The sequence below is a fragment of the Nyctereutes procyonoides genome, unplaced genomic scaffold (genome assembly GCF_905146905.1).
Source record: "Nyctereutes procyonoides isolate TBG_1078 unplaced genomic scaffold, NYPRO_anot_genome, whole genome shotgun sequence".
NCBI classification, from domain to species: Eukaryota; Metazoa; Chordata; class Mammalia; order Carnivora; family Canidae; genus Nyctereutes; species Nyctereutes procyonoides.
In genome coordinates this window covers 19,060,581-19,082,751 of record NW_026575139.1, presented here as the reverse complement: position 1 = coordinate 19,082,751, position 22,171 = coordinate 19,060,581, and the positions used below count along the sequence as shown (strand labels likewise).

General features: G+C 34.2%; 1 protein-coding gene across 1 annotated transcript in view; it reads right to left on the bottom strand.

The window, feature by feature from the left end:
• Positions 1-22,171, bottom strand: part of GTF2A1 (general transcription factor IIA subunit 1) — a 45,713-nt gene that overhangs the window by 7,053 nt on the left and 16,489 nt on the right. The window contains exons 4-8 of the mRNA XM_055304451.1: positions 21,789-21,853; positions 16,612-16,687; positions 15,128-15,261; positions 12,008-12,328; positions 6,509-6,598 (exon numbers count right to left, since the gene is read on the bottom strand). Of these exons, the coding sequence (XP_055160426.1) occupies positions 6,509-6,598; positions 12,008-12,328; positions 15,128-15,261; positions 16,612-16,687; positions 21,789-21,853 (686 nt within the window). The remainder of the gene's footprint in view (positions 1-6,508; positions 6,599-12,007; positions 12,329-15,127; positions 15,262-16,611; positions 16,688-21,788; positions 21,854-22,171) is intronic.

The window sequence follows — 22,171 nt, the reverse complement described above, 5'->3', positions numbered from 1 at the left end:
AGTCCCATGTCAGGCTCCCTGCATGGAGCCTGCTTCTCCCTCTGCCTGTGTCTCTGCCTCTCTCTTTCTCTGTGTCTCTCATGAATAAATAAAAAAAATAAATAAAAATAAATAAAATAAAAAATAAAAATAAAAAATAAAATAAAATAAAATAGAATAGAATTTCTTTTTTATTCTGGTAGAGTTCACCAGTAAAGTCATCCAGTTATGAGTTTGTTGGAAGGTTTTTGATTAGGAATTTATACATTTCTTCTATCTAGGTTGTCCCATTTCTTGGCATAGAATTGTTCATAGCAGTCTTAGAATTCTTTGTATTTTTGTAGTATCTATTATAACAACTCCGCTTTCACTTCTGATTTTGAGTCTTATCCTTTTTTTCTTTCAAATCTAAAGATTTGTCAATTTTGTTCATCTTTTCAACGAACCAGTTTCATTGATCTTTTCTGGTGTCTTTTTAGTTTCTACTTCATTTATTTCCACTCTGATCTTTGTTATTTCCTTTCTTCTCTTAACTTTGGATTTCATTTGATTTTTTTCCAGTTGTCTGAGATATAAAGTTAGCCTGATATTTTTTTTGTTTCTTGATGTAGGCATTTATCTCTATTAACTTCCCATCTAAGAGTGCTTTTACTACATCTTGTGAGTTTTGGTATACTAGATTTCCATTTTCATTTGTCTCAAGATTTGTTTTCTCTTTTGATTTCTCCTTTCACTCAACGATTATTCAGTAGCATGCTGTTTAATCTCCAAATATTTGTGAATTTTCCAATTTTCTTCTTGTAATTGATTTCTAGTTTCATATCATTAGGGCAGGCCAAGAGGTTTGTTTTTTTTTTTTTTTTTGACAAACTGGTTTCTTAATAAAGTTAAACTTGATCAAAAAAGAGGGGGATGCCTGGGTGGCTCAGTGGTTGAGTGTCTGCCTTCAGCTCAGGGAGTGATCCCAGGATCCAGGATCGAGTCCTGCATCGGGCTCCTTGCAGAGTATGCTTCTGTCTGTGTCTCTGCCTCTCTGTGTCTCTCATGAATAAATAAATAAAACCTTAAAAAAAATTGACAGAAAAAAATCTCCCATTCATTAGGTGAATTTTTAAAAAACAAATATATTTGTAATTAATTTTATTTTACAGTTTTTAGTATTTGTGTTCATTAATAATATATTTCTCTGCAAAGTATCTTATCTTTGCCAGGTTTACATATACACGTGTCTCTTTTTTCACAGGAAATTTTACACTGAAAAACTTTTAAAAGAAGAATATCTGTTTTCCCTGATACTTCTGGACCATTGTTTTGCCTATAACTCATTTTGTCTATACCATTTAACAATTTGGGCTTGTCGGGCTCCCTGCATGGAGTCAGCTCCTCTGCCTGTGTCTCTCCCTCTCTCTCTCTCTGTCTCTCATGAATAAATAAATAAAATTTAAAAAAAAACAAAATTTGGGGTTTTCTTCATTCTTCTTACGTAGTGATCACTAGGACACTATTCCCAATATCCCCAGTATCCCCAATACTGGAATCATGTTTACAACCATTCTCTTCCTCACACACAGTAACAACATCTATATAGCTAACTCTTCTAATATGATGATGGTCCAACAGTATTAGTATCCATACTGATATTAGGATTTCCAACCTCTAATTACTTTCTAATTCTACTTTACTTATCTACAAGACACCTGGCAACTGTTTTCTCAATGTCTACCAATTATTTTCTAGTTTACCACATTACTAGCCTCTTGTTACCTGATCTATTATAGTAACTTTCCAAATGATTTCCAGGCTTCACTCTCACCTTCCTCATCTTATAAACATCATTGCCAGAAGCACAAGTTCTAACCAATCATCTCTACTTGACCATTTCTATCTCTAAATGACCTGGGAATAATTCACCTTCCAAGCTCATTTCCTGCCTCCACATTCCTCAAAGACTATATTTCAATCAAAAGAAGTATCATCCTTATTCAAAAATACTGTGTTCTCCTCAAAGCTTCAGCTAAAAGTACGAATCACATCAGCTGAAAGTACGCTCTCCTAATGATTTTCAGTGGCATTCCCAAACACATTTCTAAGTATACACAATTATGAAAAATTTCTTCTACCATAGTAAAATTCCTTATAGTTTTCTCAAGACCTAACATGGACTCTTCTACATGGCAGTATTAACAAATAACATCTGAGGGAATGCTGATCATTAAGTTACTCACAAATTTCAAAAACTATGTATATCTGCAATTAAGCCAAAGCGGTAAGGGTAGTGTTTAAACTGGGCCAGACCATGGGCACTACCCTCTTTACCTTCATTTATAGTTTTTAGTTATTTGTAATTCACAGATTTTTTCTTTTAAGATTTTATTTATTTATGCATGAGAGAGACAGAGAGAGAGGCAGAGACACAGGCACAGGAAGAAGCAGGCTCCATGCAGGGAGCCCGATGTGGGACTCAATCCCGGGACTCTGGGATCATGACCTGAGCCAAAGGCAGATGCTCAACCACTAAGCCACCCAGGCGTCCTGTAATTCATAGTTTTAAGGAGAAAAGGAGTTATAAAACTTAATCAACTGAAGTGACCTTTCTTCTCTTTCCTAATAAATCCCATGCATGATTTAATTTTCAGTTCAAGCTCCATATCTTTAAAGAAGGGGCCTATAGTTCTCCTTCTTCTCTGATCTAAAGGGAACTTCAAAATCAAGTAGCTAAGGCTTTCATTTTCAAAAGACATAATCATAACTTGGATAGGTTCGATGAGTTGACCAGGGGCATATTGCTAGTAAGTGACAAAGAGATTCTCAAACCCAAGACACCTTTTACTAAACCAGGCCACTTCGTATAATAATCCAGAAATGGTCATTACATATTTTCTGAGAACCCATTCATAAAATTCCATGTTCTAACCTCCCAATATTTCCATGGCCTAACCTCCCAACATTTCCATGAGAGTTGCCAACAATAGTTGGCAAATTTGTTCAGTATCTGCTTGAGTATGATTAGAAGTGGGGGGGCAAAGAACTGCAAATTAAGTTATTCCATGCTGGGCCTATTCTAAGTCTTCCCATAGTTTATCCCTTAGTGAAATCTGTTTCCTTCAAGCTACCATTCACTGATCCTTGGTCTATCTTTTGGGACTTAAAAAAAAAAAAAAAAAAAAAAAAAAAAGGTCAAACACTTCATATATTTGAAAACTAGTATTTCATGCTTTTGCTCTAGACAACTGAGTTAAATTATATACACATTTAATATTTATCAAATTTTTTTCTTATTACAAAAAAATAGAACAAAATAAAGTTAAAACAGCAGTCAGGGCAGACAGTCTTGTGTTAAGTGGTCTTATAGTTCTCGTCTAAAAAAAAAATACACTATGTAGATAAGACATTAAACCTAACATCTTAAGATGGATGATCTGAATGTCCAACAGACACACCTAAACTTATGTTCAAAACCGATCACTTTCCTCAGCCAAACCTGCTCCATCTTTCAGCCTTTCCCATCTGAGTTGATGGCCTCTCCATTCTTCCTTCTGGTTCCTCATCAAAAAATCTTGGAATCATTCTTGATTCCTTTTTTCTTTTCAACCACATATCCAAAAAGAATTAGAAAATCCTGCTCATTCTTCCTTCAAAACATATCCAAGATTTAGCTGCTTCTCACCATTTCCAATGCTACTCCCCTGGGCCTAACTTACCATTATCACACTTGGATTACTACAATATTCCTGTTAGTCTCCTTGTTTCAACCTCTGCTTCCTTCACACAATCTGCTCTTGAAGAAGGCAAAGTAATCCTTTTAGAATTAAAATGTACGTGATACTACATCTATTTGAAACCTTCCAGTAACTTCCCAATTCACTGATAAGAGACCAAGTCTTCACAAACTTCCATATCACCTGCCCCACTTACCTCCTAATTTATTAATCTACTAACTATATGTCCCTTCCCTTACATCTGGTATCCATGCCACCTCTCACATACAATAGACAGGCTCTGTTACCAGATAACGACAAGGCTAACTCTCTTCAAGGCTTTGTTCAAATGTCATCTTCCTAAAAGATCTAACAAGACTAACCTTTTAAAAACTGTAACTGTCCCCCTTTCCTACCAATTATCCATACCAATTATCAGCTTCTAACATACCGTAATTATTTATTTATTTTTTACATTTTACCATCTGTCTCCCTTGACTAAACTTCCCAATGGCAGGGATTGCTTTATTTTGTTCACTAGTTTATCTGAACTTCCTAGTACAGTACCGTGGGACATCATAGACACTCTGTTTGTTGAGTGAAAAGACCTCTTTCTCTTTTCTTTGACTCCCTACAGAAAAAATAGTATCTATACAAAAATGGGCACACAAATTTATTTCCATCATGAAATGAGTGACTACAACTTGAAAGACAAAGGGATTATACAAGCAAGAAAGTGGTAAGTAGCCAGGAAAGAGAATTCCCCAGACAAGTAAAGAAACGGATTGTATCCTGCTGCATGACAACTTGCAAAAAGCAAATGAAGAAAAGTTTCAGGATCAAACAATCCACATACTCAGCACTTCAGAAGAAAGGGCTCTTAAATTTCCTAATGACAAACATATTAAGTAAAATTACCAATAATTAAGGCTGAAGCCTCCACAATTGATGCCATCAGTCCTTATCTATCCATAAAAGGAAGAACTCTGTTTCATTATTAGGTTTAACTACAATTTTGATTTGATTGGCAACATAAACTTCATTATTCTTTCTATAATGGTTTCTAAAATGGACTCATTGTTGAAATCCTAAAGTTTAGGTTTCAGAAATAAAATCGTAAAATTCAAGTTGGCTCAAACCATATCCAACCCCATTTTAACCATTCATAGAACACAAGTATTCTTTATTATTGACTAAAACATCAAGCCCAGCCCTCCAGAACTCATCTGATTCTAAAAATTAGATCTCTGTGAATTTTAAAATTGTTTATTGTTTAACATACTACTTAAACTATTTCAATTTCTGCTTAAAACTTTAAAAAGTCAAAAAAAAATAAAAATAAAAATAAAAATAAAAACTTTAAAAAGTCTCTAGGAGCAAAACAAACCAATTGTAACATTTAAAATGTTATGTGTACAATTTGTACCAGAGAATAATACAACCCATCTTACAATGTGAAAATACTCAGAAGTATATTCTTCAGTCTACCTAAGGGTAAAGGTCTCTCTTGCCTGATAAATCTGACATCTTATCATCATGAAACTATGTTCTAGATATTTTGGTTGCATGAGGTTCCTTTGAGATTTCCTGACAACAAAGGTTTATTGGTATCTATTTTAACATACTCTTCCACTACAGAAGTATAACAAGAAATTATTACATTTATTATAATGTCCCTGATATAAGGTTTTAATAATGCTCACCCAAAATTCACACAGTACAAAAGTGGATGCTCTGATAATTATGTTTATAAATGACCTCACTGACTTTATTCTGTAATCCTGTTACGTTACTGTAAGTAACTAGTTTGACTTTACCTTTTCATTACAAAATAAATTGTTTTGACATTTCCCTATAGATCTATTTCCAATAAATATGGCTATTTATATGCAATAAGCGTGGTAACTTAAAAGTTTCATTTCTATAAATAAGCAACACAAGTGTAAGATTTTCATCATTTGTAAAGGAAATTCATGTAAGGCACAAATTTCGCATGATCATGACTATAGCTCCAATTCCTGGCACATGCTTAATAACAAATACTTGGTAAGTATTTATTTAGTGAATGAGTAGTGCTTACAAACAAAAGCCCAATGGCTTCTGTTAGGGTTTTCATCATTTGGTAATGACTACTGTTCAAATTATATTACAAATGCAATATAATTTGTAGATTATAAATTTAATGATTATAGAAAATAATTTTATTACAAATTAAATGTTTCAATACATAACTAAATCTCAACAATAATACCAATAATTGTAATAAAAATACTTGGAAAGCAGCACTTTTTTGAAGAATTAGGAAAACCAGAATCCAACAGCTAATTCTCACAGACCTAGTTTAAAAATACCTAATGCTACCAAAAATACAGTAGAGCTAAATAATTTTTAAACTGATTTTCAGTAAAAACATGTTAGTTAACAGTCCTGTTTACTGCCCTAGTTCTCCTCTTAGTAATGAAAAAAAAGTGACATTCAATTAAATCCTTTTAGTTTTGAGCTGGTTGAAACTAAATGGAAAACAGCTGGGTTAATAATGTTAAACGATAACCCCAAAATGACTGTTTACTTTGTAAGTTGGGAGACAGTGTAAATTGAAAAAACGCCTACCTCTCCTCTTATCATTCATAACATTTTTCAAATGTAAAGCTACACTATTAATTTCTCATTTTATTAAAGTAATCTAAACTATAACAATGTTTACAATCATCTGGTTTATACTGAACATAAGAGGCATCAATCAGCTGCCAAAATGTTTGAACAAGGTAGAAAAGATATTTAGGGAAGAAATTACAGCAGAAAAAAAATCAGTAACCTGATAAAATCCTTACCTTATCATATTGGCATACAACAACATTTTCTGTATCAAAGAGTTCCTGTCCTTCCTCATCACTCACATCATCTTCACTGTTGAGGGGCTCCTACAAATAAGAAAGAAGAGTATTTATTTATACTTTATGTATTATTAGAAAAAGGTCCTTCTAATATTCAAGGAAAAGAAATACAATGACCTTGATGTTCTTTGAGAATGAAGACTCAGACAGAACCATATACACACACGTATACCACAAATTTACTGTTAATCAGCTATGTTAAAACTGTGCCAATTTTACTGAAATTCCAGCAAGAAATCAAAAATAAAGTTAAGCTTACAACTTTTAAGTCTGAAAAGATGTTTATTTCCTTCATTCTTTCCGAACAGCACAAGATCACTCTCTCCAAGAACTGTTTAAGATGTCTAGATGGTAATCTAAGAAAATATGAAGGTTTAATGTGATAATGGCACGATACGCTACCAGAAACAGCAGAGTAAAAGGGAAAACAATGGTGAAGTTGGAAGAGGAAAAAAGGGCTATAAACCAGGCTAGCATTCTGGCTTGTCTACACACTGAGGACCAAGACTCTATATTATTAGCATGTTTACCATTGTGATGGTGATGGCAGATGCTTGTATAACTAAGGCATTTAAATTAAAAGGATACATGTGGGAGGGGTGAGGAGGAGGGAGCTCAGTCCCAAAGAGAATTAAAGGTCAAGATCTAACTAGAACATAAAATGACCAATCATGTTACACCGACTTCAACTATTTGAGAAGATAAAAAATAGAACTCAGATTTCTAATTAACAGAGAAGGTAACGACAAAATAAAAGAGGAAAGGAATATAATCAAAATGACACTAAGTCTAGGCGTATACCTCACACACGTGTATCTATATTCTTTAATTTAAAATAGATATCACCAATGTAAATGTAAAAACAATTTATTGACATAAAATTCATATAACATAAAATTCACCATTTTAATCATTTTAGAGTGCACGTTATGAATACTTAGTACATTCATAACGTGTGCAATTATCATCACTATCTAATTCCACAACAATTTCATCACCTTTACCATCAAGCAGTCACTCACTTCCCATCCCTACTCTCCCCAGTCCTACACTAATCTTTTGGTCACTATATATTTACCTCTAGATAGTTCATGTAAGTGCAAACATACAGTATACACATGTAAGGACGTGTGGTGTGGCTGCTTTTACTTATAATATGTGAGGCTCATCCATGTTTTAGCATAAACCAGTACTTTGTTCCTTTTAATGGCTAAAAAATATTCCACTGCACAGATAAACCACATTTTAATTTGTCCATCCATCAATTGATAGACGTTTGGGTTATTTACATCTTTTGGAATTTGTAAACAGTTTTGAACATTCACATTCAAGCTTTTGTTTGAGTAACAGTTTTCAATTCTCTTATACATATACTTAGAACTGCTCTGTCATATGACAACTTTATGCTTAACATTTTGAGGAACCACCAAATCATTTTCCACAGCAGCTACACTATTTTCCATTCCCACCTGCAATGCAAAAGAGCTCCAATTTCTCCATATCTCACCAACATCTGTTTCCTTTTTTATCTTTTTTGATTATAGCCATCCTGGTAAATATGACGTGGTATTTCTTTATGGTTTTGATATATGCATTTCTGTAATAACTAGTGATGTTGAGCATCTTTTCACATGCCTGTTGGCTTATTTGTATATCCTCCTTGGAGAAATGTCTATTTATGTCCTTTACCCATTTTGGAATAGAGTTGCTTGTTAGTTGTTGAATTCCAAAATTTTCTATTCTGCATAATAAGCCCCTATCAGAGGATTTGCAAATATTTTCTCTTATTTTGTAGGCTATCTTTTCACTTTTTGGATATTGTTCTTAGAGACACACAAGTTTTTAATCTATTAAGTCTGTTATTTTTTTCTATTGCTTGTGCTTTTGGTGTCATATCTAAGAAACTATTGTCAAACCCAGTGTTATTCAGCTTTTGCCCTATTTTCTTCTAAGAATTTTATAGTTTTAGGTCTTATTTATGTTTAGGTCTTTTGACCCATTTTGAGTTAATTTTGTATATTGTGTGAGGTAGGGGTCCAACTTCACTGTTTTGCATGTCGATATTCAGTTGTCCAAGCTACTATTTGGTAAGACCATTCTTTTCCTACTGAATAGTCTTGGCTCATGTAAAAATGTTGTAAGATGATAGCATACACAGCAGTATTCCACATAAAAAAAGATACACCTAAAGCTTAGGGATCCAAAAAATTTGAAAGGAAAGAATAAAAGCTATTCTAACTGAAACAAGTTGGTATGGCTCTATACTATCATAGAAAAGAGACTGTATGGACCCAAAAAAAAAAAATTACTGGAGATAAAATAGGAAACTACATCATCATAAATGGCTCAATTTATTGGAAAGTTTAAGTTTAAGCTTATATGTGTCTACTTTTAGGTTCAAAATATAAAGAGCATAATGACAGAACAAATCCACCATCATAGTAGGAGATCTGAACATCTCTCTCAGTCATCGATGATGGTGTAAACACACAAAAAATATTAGTAAGGATATAGAATATCCAAAGAAAACTATTAACAATCTAATTCTCATATATAGAAGACAATCAGACAACTGCAAAAAAAGTCTTTTCAAGGGATCCCTGGGTGGCACAGCGGTTTAGCACCTGCCTTTGGCCCAGGGTGCGATCCTGGAGACCCGGGATCGAATCCCACGTCGGGCTCCCGGTGCATGGAGCCTGCTTCTCTCTCTGCCTATGTCTCTGCCTCTCTCTCTCTATCATACATAAATAAATAAAAAAATAAAAATTAAAAAAAAGTCTTTTCAAGTATACAGGAAGCATACGCAACACTGACCGCATAGAGCAAGTCTCATTAATACAATTAATGAAATAGAAAAAATTAAGAGAATAAAGCTATAAGTTAATCATTAAAAACATTAATGAAATCAACATACCTCTAGCAAGACTGAACAAAAAAAAAAAAAGAGCAAGAAGGCAGAAAAAATATCAGAAATGAGAATTTAAAAAAGGAATGACTACAAGTGATTCTGGAATCAAAAAGATGATTATTATTAACTTTATGTTAATTTCAAAATCTACATATATAGTCCTAGAATAATAAAACTTACCCAAATTTTCTCAAAAAAGAAACAATACTTGAACAGAGTAAGGACATTACCAGAATCAGATATTCTTAGCAGCATACTTTAACAAATATTTCCAGAATTAAGTATATCTTAAAAAAAAAAAAAAGTTCAAGGAAGACAGAACACTTGCCAAAATTTTTATAATGCTATCATAAACCTGAAAACCTAGTACGAGTATGAGAACAGAAAATCACAGACAGTACATGAATATACAGGAAACGTCCTAAACAAAGTGAATTCAGCAATTTATAAAAAGAGTAATACAGAATGATTAAGTAGTGCTATCCAACAAATACAAAAGTGGTTATAAGTAGAAAACCAACTAACACAATTAGGTATTAAATAACACATGAAGGATAAGAAACTACATGATTATCTAACAGTTGCAGAAAGTATTTAACAAAATTCAACATTCATTTAGATTTTAAAAATCAAAGCAAAGCTCTTAGTTAATTTGAATAAAGGGAACTTCTTTAACCTGATAAAAGATGTTCATAAAAAGTCTATAGTAAACATTATATTTAATAGTGAATCACAGAAAGGCCTCTAAGAACAAGGTAAGGGTGCCTGGTATTTCTAATCAATATTGTTCCAGAAGGCTGAGCCAATGAAGCAAGAAAAGCAGTCATTTTTAATATCTGATTGCCTATAGAAAACATGAAAGAATCAAAGATGCTAAATCTCATTAGTATTCAAATTAAAACTAAATGGAAACACCATTTTCTATCTATCAGACCTGCAAAAATTAAGAAGCTTGACAATATCAAGTATCAGTGAAGACATATTAGCACAATAGTTTGGCATTTAATTGTAAAGTTGAAAATATGGATGCCTTAGAATCCAGTAATTCAATGGTTAGGTATAACCCTTAAAAGAAAGTTATGCATACGTGTCCCCAGAAGACATACTCCAAAATATGTTATAATCGTTAAGAGTAAACAAATAGAAACCCTAATGCCCATCACATCATTAAAAAAAAAAAAATGGAGAAACCAACTATGGTATATTCAATAGTGAAAATAATTATAGGTATATGCAACAACTTAGATGAACCTCAGAAATACTATCCTGAGGGATAAAAAAAGCAATCAACTTGCAGAAGAATAACAGAATTATCCCATTTGTTTTATAAACGGGCATTCAAAACTAAACACTGCTCTTCAGGAATATAAATACAGATAGTAAACATAAAGGCAAGTTAATGATAAACACAGAATTCATAAGCATGGTTACTCTGATGACAGGAGGAGGATGGGGATTGGGGCAAGGTACTCAGGGTACTTTAATAAAATAATGGGATTGTTATATGTATTTTAAAGATTTTATTTATTTATCTATCTATTTAGAGGGAGCATTCAGGAGCAGGGGTAGGGGCAGAGGGAAGTGGAGAGACAATCTCAAAAGCAAACTCTGCACTGAGTGTGGAGCTTGATGTGGGGCTCCATCCTACAACCCTGAGATCATGACCTGGGCCAAAATCAAAAGTAGGACCTTAACTGACAGAGCCACCCAGTGCCCCATAATGGGATTACTTTTAACTAGATATGGACTTAAGGGTGTTTTGATCTTAAAATATTTTTTTTATTCATTTGTATTTATTCAATATTTAGTAAAACAATACTTAAGAACATTAGATATAAAGAACTCTGTACTAAGATAAAATTACATCTTAAGTTGTAGAAAGCATTGAACAAAAACTATGGTTAAGACAAACATATTGAACACAAGTAACTAAGCAGGAACACTGAGGAAAACAAAGATATATTTATATGCTTCTAGAAATATATAAGGATGAATAACAAAGGATGGTTTGCTTAACTCATGACAGGGACTAGGAGTAGATAAAGTGATGTAAGGAACTGGTACAGAATACAGACCAAAAGAAAGTTATTCATGAATAAGTCTGTCACATTTAGCTTTTTCCTCAAGTGTCCTCTCTTCCCAGATGTTGCTGTATCTTTTTTAATTATTGAAGCAAACAACCCCATTTTATCTACCAATGTCTTGTGTTTGAATCACAGCATGAATGCATAAGCCAGAAAATTAGAATTACTTGCATTGTGTCCACCCCCTTTATAAATACAACTCAATTCAATATACATTTATTTTTTATTACCAGGTATGTGAAACAGTATTCTATGATGATAAATACAACCAGAACCATCTAAAAACCTTACTAGGTTAGAACAATCTAACTTCGTATTTAAAATCCTATATTGTATAACACTTTAATAGCCTCTGAAAAAATAGAATATAATTCATCAGTTTGGCACCAAGTAAAAGAAATGATTGAGTAGTTTCTCATTTCAAGTCTTTGACTATAAACTTACTTCTTCTACCTGCCCATCTTCAGCTCCATCTTTCTCTTTGTCCTCTTCTTCCTCATCATCATAGTCTTCTTCTTCATCTTCATCTTCTTCAGATGATGTGTCCCCAGTTCCATCAACCTGTAGCACCAGCGGAGCCTGTGGCTGAGCGGGTTGGGTCTGTGGCTGCTGTTGGCCAGTTGCAGTTATCTGTGCTTGTGCCGGTGTAGGGGCAGCCACTGTTGTAGGTATAACCTGAGTCTTATTTCCTGTAAATAAGATTTGCTGTGGCTGAATGATGACACCTGTCTGTGGTGAAATCCCTCCAGGAAGAGGGGCCAGTACCTGAGGCAAAAGAAAACCATATTAGAAACTAGTTAAGAGGACCAGTAGGCTCAGTTTCATGATATAGTATGCAGAAACAGGCATAAATGCTGAAGAATCACGAAAAATGGCCACATCTCATACAGTTAAAACCACCAAAGCATAAAAGGAATGTTTAACTAGTATACTGATCCTATTTTCATTTTACCTTTCGAAGTTCTTAAGGAAAAAAAGATTTTCTGAAAATAATTATTTATTGAGCACTTGTTATGTACATGGCAAATTCCAAACCAAGAGTTTCACGTATGATTCATTTATTTCCTTGATGTATGAACAGGTTCATTTACTTGCCAAGCTCATAGTCACTATGATGTGAAATTTTAACCCACGCTTTCTGATTTTTGCTGTAATTATTATGTTACACTGCCTCCCTGTGGAAATCATTGCACTGAAAATGTGAAGTCTTGGGTCCTAGTTTTGTCTCAGATCCCAGACTGAGATGTAGCAGAGGCATGTCATTTAACCTCCCTTGGTTTTTGTCACTTCACTGTTAGACTAGGATCAATGGTTCTCAACCCTGACTAAAAATTACAACCATCTGGTAGCTTAAAAATACTGGTACTTGGACCCACAATATTCTGATTGAATTCATGTGAGATTAAATCTAATCATTTATTTTTAATTTTTTTAAAAAGATTTTATTTATTTATTTGACAGAATGCTCGCACACATATGCGCACAAGCGTGGGGAGTGGCAGGCAGAGGAATAAGCAGGCTCCCAACGCAGGACTCAATCCCAGGACTTTGGGACCACAACCTGAGCCACATGCCACTGAAATCTAATCATTAAAAGCTTCCCCAGCTGATTCTAACCATCCAACTACACCAGATCAGATGATTTCTATGGTTCCTTTCAGCTTTTATAGCTAGAATTCTAAAGTAAACCATAACTCAAAAAGTACACACTAACAAATATATATTTTACAATAAACATATTTATATGTATTAATAAGTTAATAAATAAAAAGAGAATACCTAGTTATAAAAAAGCAGCAAATGGCAATTACTTGCCTTTAGGTTCAAGAAATGCAAAATAAGACAGTATTTTGTTTAAGAAGTTTATGGATTAATGGTGCAATAGACAAAACAGTAACACAACTCAAAAGGTAGAAGGTGTAACACAAGTATGATATGGTGCTCTGAAAACAGGAGAGAGGACTAAATTCACCTTGAGGGACAAGGTATGGTCAGGGAAGCCTTCTTAGTAGGTAATACTTGTGTTCTTTTGTGCTTGGAAAATTAGCCAGGCTTTTCCATTCGGTGGCATGTATGTATGTATGTATGTGTTTGTTTGTTTGTTTATTTATTCATTCATTCATTCATTCATTCATTCATTCATTCATTTATTTATTTATATTATGATAGACGACAAGAGAGAGAGAGAGAGGAGAGAGAGAGAGGCAGAGACACAGGAGGAGGGAGAAGCAGGCTCCATGCCGGGAGCCCGACGCGGGACTCAATCCCAGGACTCTAGGACCGTGCCCTGGGCCAAAGGCAGGAGCCAAACCACTGAGCCACCCAGGTATCCCCTCGGTGGCTTTGTTTGATGGGAGTAAAGAGAGTTGCTAGAAGGAAGATCAAATGACATTCTAAGTAGAAGAATAACATCAAGTGAAAATCTGGGAAGCTGTAAACTGACTAGATAAATGCTTCTCCGATCTTATCTCTATCATCATACTATAACATGGACATTACATATTTATATGTCTCCTTTATTAAAGTACCTAAATTCTTTAATAAATAACCATTTCTCTTTCCTGTTTGTCCCAACAGGACAAGAGCTTAACAGTCAGCACAGAGGTAGGTTTACAAGTATTTAACTTTGATCTAAACAGCAGCTGAAGCAGATAACTGGAAGCATGACAAGAATTAAAGCTGAAGAGATTAAAAAATAAGATCCACAAAAAACAAAGATCCTATTAACCATGCTGAGGAGTTTAGACTTTTTCCAATAGGCAATGGGGAAGTCACTAAAAAATTTTAAGATTTTTAGAATAACTATAAAATAGAGTAACAAGTTAGGAAGCCCAAGATTAGAGTAAGGGAAATCAATTGAGAGAATAATATATGGTACTTTATATATACAAATACACACACATTAACATTATATATATAGTAATATATACTATTGAGAGAATAATAATAGTATTTTAAGTAGGAAATTATGAAAGCATGAACTTAGAAAATGATGAGAGTCTAAGAAAACTAGTTTCCAATATTAAGGAACTGCAAACATGTTAAAACTGCAGGCTGAAAGAAAGGAACTATTAAGAATTGGTAGGATTTCATGGTACTTTGCAATATTAAAGGTAAGGGAAGTGGCGGTTCCCACACACCCACTTTCAGAAAATGCATAAGCTTCATGAAACTAGATTCATGTCTTCCATGTTCACTCCTAAATCTCTAGTCCCTTGCAAAGACCCTGACACATAGCCACACAGTATTAAATACTTGTTGAATGAACGCAATACTTGGAGGCTTAGGAGGCTGCATCAAGTGTGATGCCACTGATAGAAAAGCACATTCAAAGGGATAATGAAAGATAAGCAGGGATAACAACAATTTAGTCTTAAATATATTGAATGTAAAGTTAAGCTGTGACGCATGCAGGAGGAATTTACAATGATAGGAAGTACAGCATTGGAGAACAGTCTAAGAACTCATATAAAGCCATGGGAAAGGGGAAGGAAATCTCCCAGAGAGTTCACACAAAAGAAGAAAAAAGAACCCCATCATGATCATAATTTATTATTCTATTACCTGTTGTATAACAGGAGCTTGTACTCCACCAGGCTGCATTTGTGGTATAACTTGTTGTTGAAGAACCACTGACTGCTGAGGCTGAAAGATATACTGGGCACCATTGGCTGCTCTGACTACTTGAAGAAGCTGGCCTGAAGCAAAAAGTATACATTACAAGTTACCATTTTAGCAGTGACCATCTCAAAACAAATGAATTCATAATGAATGTCAAGCCACCAAAATGCCCTGGAAATGATCAAGCAAGAAGTCTAGCAATTAAGGGCTCCCATTATGGTAAACCATAATCCTTACCTTCTCTTACTTCCCTCCATGTTCAAATACATTGCTTAAAATGTTTTTCCTTACTTGCTATCCTTAGAAAGCTCTTTTCCAATAAAATTTTAACAAAAGATAATGAGAATTGATTAGAAGTTTAAGTTATCTTTATTAACATGTTAGGAGTCATGCAAAAGCAGTTAAGATCAGATGTTTCAGGAGCTGTTTCTTTTTAAAGCTTTAAAGACATGAAAGTATAAACAATTCATTAATACCTTGAGCCAGAGCGCATGGTACTTAGCTTCAAAATGCTTAACAAAAAGAAAATGCTGATCCAATTACCATTGCCACATAATACTAAGTATATGCCTGGCTTAAACATAGAGAAGTGAATCCCTCTCTTTGTTGTCTTAGATGATGCAGAATCTTCAATTAATTAAAAAGCAACAATTATATATTAATAAAATATGTAGCAAGATAAACCTCTAGTTAGTGCTTTACAAATTTAGAATTTTATTAACGAGACGCCTGGGTGGCTCAGTAGTTGAGCTCACGGCTCCTCTGGCTTAGGGCGTGGTCCCAGAATCCGGGGATCAAGTCCCACAACGGGCTCTCTACCTGAAACCTGCTTCTCCTCCCTTAGCCTATGTCACTGCCCCTTTCTCTGTCTCTCATGAATAAATAAATACAATCTTAAAAAAAAAAAAAACTTATAAAAAATAATTTTGCTAACAAAATAACAAGAAATTCTCTAATTAAAATTACAAATTAAAAGCCACATAAATTCTTCCAACATTAATATGCCAAAAAATCACAAGTAAATTTTGTCAGTCTATGCAGAGATAGTACATAAAACAGAATGCAATAAAGTACTATAGGATTTAGTCTGATATCACAAATTCATTCAAATGAGTCAAGTTGTTTGGCAGGTTAAATGTGTTTAGCAAAAATCTATGTAAGTAAGTATTTCTATATAATCATACTTCATTCAATAATAGGATTCTCATTCATAAATCAAAAGCTCAAGTGCAATTTTCATCTTTTCTACTCCATCCTTAACAATAACTATCATCTAATGTGATGTAATAGTCAATCTTATTTTAATAACCTAAGCTAAATGGTAAAAGAAATACTGATTTTGTCTTTCAGTGAGGCCAAAACAAAGACTAGATGGTACAATTTTCTGAGTTATACATATAAATAATGGTTCCATTATTCCTAATTACCTGAATTTGTTAGTATCTGTTGAACAGGAGTCACACCTGCAGGGAGTGCCAAGGTAGCAGCTGTAGCGGCAGCGCTCTGGGGAAAAAAAAAAAAAACCCAAGGAGAAAAAATCAAAACCACATACATACATAACAGTACCTCAGTTTATCTCTGGCATATTTTAATAGTATTCGAACTATTATTTAGTATATACTAAAATGAAAAGTCTTAAAAAGACTAAATTCCATTTTATAAAATGATACAATAAAGACCACCTAGCCTAAAATGCATTATGTAAGTACTTCAAACAATTAAGTAGAATATAATTGGTGTGTTTTTTCCCCTGGAGAATGTGCTCTAAGGAAATCTCCCCCCTACTAACAATGCTGTACAATATATAAAATATCCATTCTGTTATTTCTTTTCCTAACTCTATTTCCTTACTCCCAAGTCCTTGTGATCAAGTGCAGTTGACCCTTTAATATTGCAGGGGCTAAGGGGACCAACTCCTCACACAAGTGAAAATCACATGTAATTTTTGACTTCCCAAAAGCTCAATAGCCTTCTGTTGATATTACTATATCACATGTTATATTACTATATTCTGTATTCTACAATAAAGCTAGAGGAAAGAAAATATATACCACATTTAATGAAAATAACCATATTTATCGAAAAAATCTGCATATAAATGGATCCATACAGTTCAAGCCCAAACTGTTCAAGGTCAACTTCATTTACTTGAAGCAAAATATTAAATATCTTCATTTTAGAAATCTTAATATTTTTAGTTTATACTAGACTCAGTAAGTCTTTAAAGAAAACCTTGTATCAGAATCAGAAGGCTGAGCTTGTAGAGCAAGGAATTCTTCTACGATGCCTTAAGATACAATACTGGCATTATATCTAGATGAAACATCTGTTAATAATAGTTTTATTAACACAAAAAAATACCTTAAAATCTTAAGAAAAGTCACCAACTTTAATTTCTACATTTTAAAATGGAGGCAGTATCTGACATTTAAGTTAAAAATAATATACATGGGTGTACTGTGAATCTCTTTAAATCCAGGATACATTTTTCATTTACTGCTTCTGAAGACTCCTCCTCTCCACTTTCCTCCAAGAGAATTATACCACATATTACTTTTTTTTTTATTCTATATTTAAAGTATTTCCATGCATCTCACTGTAACTATCTGTAAAGGTAATTTATCCCCCTCTTCCTTCAATCTTTTTAAAGGTACCAAGCCTTCACATACCAATCTAATATATACATTTTTAGAAACACCTCTAATTGATAGATTCTGAAAAATAAATATAACTGCAGTTAGAAGATGCCAGAGAAGTCAACAAAACTCAAAAATTATACTCAAATAGTTTCATGATACTACTACCTAGTCTAGACTCTACATATACCTTTGTAAGGAAATGTGCTTCTTGTTGCCATTTGATAAGTATCAAATCATGTAGTTTCTACACCTAAGGCCTAAATTCCCACAATGTCCCCAGCTATAGCTCCATCAGGTTCTCTTCATGAAATGCAGGTCCTGCATTCATTTAAATAAATCTTGCCTGTATAGGCAAATGAAAGGTAATCTAAGGAACACATTAACAACCACTTACTACTGAGAAATACTATTCAGAAATACTAAGGGCCTGTAATTCATATTTTATAAGATTAATGGATCTTCCTCTACTGGCAAAATGACAATTGTAGTTTCTACACAGCATAGACAACACAATAATCACCTGCACACCTCTGTACATCCAAACTCATCAATAAATATTTGTTGAGTGACATACTACACACAAACCATCTTTTATTAATACCTACTGAAAATTTCTTCTTATATTTTATGAAATAGCCCTAAACGACTAATGCATTAGAGTATTTCATAAAGAGAATCTGCAAATTTTGTTTGCCATAAGGTCCTATTTTATAGGTTCCCCAAAACAGCTTTCAACCTAATATATTATCACTATCCTACATTTTTATTAAATTATGTAACTTTTCAACATGTTCATTTCCAAAGCATGCATTGCTTTTTAAAAAATCAAAACTGGGGATGACTGGATGGCTCAGCGGTTGAGTGTCTGCCTTTAGCTCAGGGCATGATCCCAGAGTCCCTGGGTCAAGTCCGGTATAGGGCTTCCCATGGAGAGCCTGCTTCTTCCTCTGCCTGTGTGTCTCTGCCTCTCACTGTGTCTCTCCTGAATAAATAAAATCTTTAGAAAAAAAATAAGTTGGTCAGAGAAAGATAAATACCATGTGATCTCACTCATATGTGGAATTTAAAAAAGAAGGGGGGAAAGGAAAGGGGGGAAGAAAAAGGAAGGGGGGGAAGTAAAAAGGAGAGGGAAACAAGAGCCTCTTAACAATAGAGAACAAACTGAGGGTTGATGGAGGAATTTGAACAGGGAATGGGCTAGATGGGTGGTGGGTATTAAGGAGGGCAATTGTTATGACAAGCACTGGGTGTCGTATTAAGTGAGGAATCATTGAATTCTACTCCAGAAACCAATATTATTCCACTGTATGTCAACTATGTAAAATTTAAATTAAAAATAAAAAAAGGAAATCAATCAAATGGTTATCTTTTCATCAGGAATAATAATGCAGGGATCCCTGGGTGGCGCAGCAGTTTGGCGCCTGCCTTTGGCCCGGGGTGCGATCCTGGAGACCCGGGATCGAGTCCCACGTGGGGCTCCCTGCATGGAGCCTGCTTCTCCCTCTGCCTGTGTCTCTGCCTCTCTCTCTCTCTGTCTCTCTCTGTGACTATCATAATATATATATATATATATATATATACACACACTGAAAACATCCATTAAAATTCTAAAATACACATAAATGCTAACATCTTTACTGAGTGATATTTCGGACCTAGAATCTGTTTAAATATATGCTCTTTAGAATCAAGGAGACCTAACAAACAAGGAAGAGATGGGCCACTGATTTTGCCCTTGTGTCTTTAAACAGAATTTTCTCTCAAACATTTAAAATTCTTAGTAATCAGATGGGCCTACTGCAAGTGATTCTACAAAATTTTCTGTTTTAAAAGGACAAAAGTCAGGATGCCTGGCTCAGTGGCCAACTCTTAATTTCAGTTCAGGTCAGGATCTCAGGGTCCTGGGATCAAGCCCCTTATCTGGCTCTGTACTCAGCCGGGAGTCTGCTCCCATTCCCTCTGCCCCTCCACCTATGTGTGCACACTCATTCTCTCCTTTTCTCTTGGATAAATAAATCTTAAAAAGTAAAGTAAAAAGTAAAGTAAAATAAAATATAATAAAATGACATAAGTTATTCCCTAGGAAACAATCTCAAAGTACCAACTGCAATACAGATCCTATAGTGAGACTTTCATTTTTAAGGATGGAGATAAAAAGAAATTTGGGGCCTTAAACTTGAAATGGAATTTTCTGAATGATAAAAATTCTTGTGATTCCATGATGGACTGGAATTTTCTGATTTTTAAGAAGAACTGATTCTGGCAATTTGAATTACAAGTACAAAATAGATATCCTCGATTCTTTTGTAAATTTAAAAACTCCAATTTCTGTCATGTAGAAATTTGTAATTCTGTCAAGCTATGAATTTGTAAGGCTAGTATATTTAAAAAGGAGTCGGTTGTCTAGTGGATGAGCCGTGTTTTGTATCTGACTTATCAATCACAGATGAGCTTTGAGGTCAACTACTCATTACTCACCAAACAGAAGTCATTTTTTAAAATACTGCTTTTTCAGGGCACCTGGTTATTCTGTGCAGTCTGCTGAAGAATCTCTTTCCCGCCCCTGCCACCCCTACTCTCTCCACTCACATGTGCACCCACATGTGTTCTCTCTCAAATAAATAAATCTTTAAAATACACACACACACACACACACACACACAATCTAAAAAAAAAAAAATTCATTGCCAGCACTAGGCTAAGAGATTTTTTAAAAATGATTCTTGCTTTTAAATAAGAGACTTGGTTGAATTTAAGAATGAAACGTCAGAGTTGAGACTCCACTAACAATCTCTATCTTGTAAACAGAACAAAGAAAAGCCATTTATGAGAAAGTGCTGGAATAACTCTTCTAATAAGACTTTATTTTAATGTCTTATTCAAAAAAAACTTTATAGGGTGCCTAGGTGGCTCAGTGGTTGAGCGTCTGCCTTCGGCTCCAGGCGTGATCCCGTGGTCCCAGGATAGAGTCCCACATCGGGCTCCCGGCATGGGGCCTGCTTCTCCCTCTGCCTCTGTCTCTGCCTCTCTCTCTCTGTGTGTGTCTCTCATGAATAAATAAGTAAAATCTTTTTTAAAAAATTAAAAAAACTTTATATAGGTAAAGAGTCTCTAAAGATCTGAAGTAGTTTTTCGAATTATATATATATTTGATGCAAAATACTATATGCCTTAAGTGAAATTTGAAAATTTGAGCTTTTCAGTGAAGATCCCTTAGAAATACCAAGGCTAATACATAATAAACTCAACTGATGGGACGCCTGGGTGGCTCAGTGGTTGAGCGCCTGCCTTTGGCTCAGGGTGTGATCCCGGTATAGAGTCCCACATCAGACACCCTGCATAGAGCCTGCTTCTCTCTCTGCCTATGTCTCTGCCCCTCTCTCTCTCTCTCTTCCATGCATAAAATCTTTAAAAAAAAAAAAAAAAAAAAAACCTCAACTGACCAAAATGCATTTTAAAGTACTAATATACACAAAGTTAATAAATCTTATTAAACTAGGCTATGGTTAAATCACAGCAAAAAATTTTTAAAGGTTTGGTTTTAAAAAGTTATCTTGAACTATCCAAGAGTTCATTTTCATTTTTCAAGTTTACAATTCTTAGCATTCCTGACCTCTAGCAATTAATGGGTCTTCTGAAACAGAACTATAATTGACACAGTATGTTTGGTAGGTGCCCTAAACCCATTTTCCAAAAATAGCATGGGACGGAAGATCTCTCACAAAACATTATTCTTTTAGTATTTTCAACAGAAAACCGCATAATTTTATGAACCTCTATGTCTAAGTATCAAGCCAAATTTTAGATGTGCTGCTAAATCCAATAACTAGGAAACCAAATAAACAGCCATTTTGTTGAAGTCTGAAATAAATTTCACATTGTTAATATACAACACACCTAAGCATAATCACAATTTTGAGTTAGAATAAGTAGAGCTAAGCAAAATACTATATTCCAAGTCTTACCATATTTGATGCGTTCATATGCTGTATCAGCTTAGAATCAGGAACTATAACTTGTGGTGCAGCAGCTATTAAAGAAAAAAACAAAAAGCACAAGTGCAAACAAGGAACCATGAGGCTGTTTCAAAATACTAAGAATGCTATACAATGATGAGAACTTTTTTTCCTGTTTTCTACATCCAAATGCATCCACCCATTTGATACCTAAGAATGTTATAAATTTCTATGGTAAGTAACAGCTGTGATATACCCATATTATACTTGAAAATATCAATATAAAAAAAGATTTGTGTAACAATACCTAAGGATACAAAGAAATTTGGAAGCATGAAGTAGTGAGATACCTAAAACCTATACATATACAGCTCTGTACATTCTTAAACTGG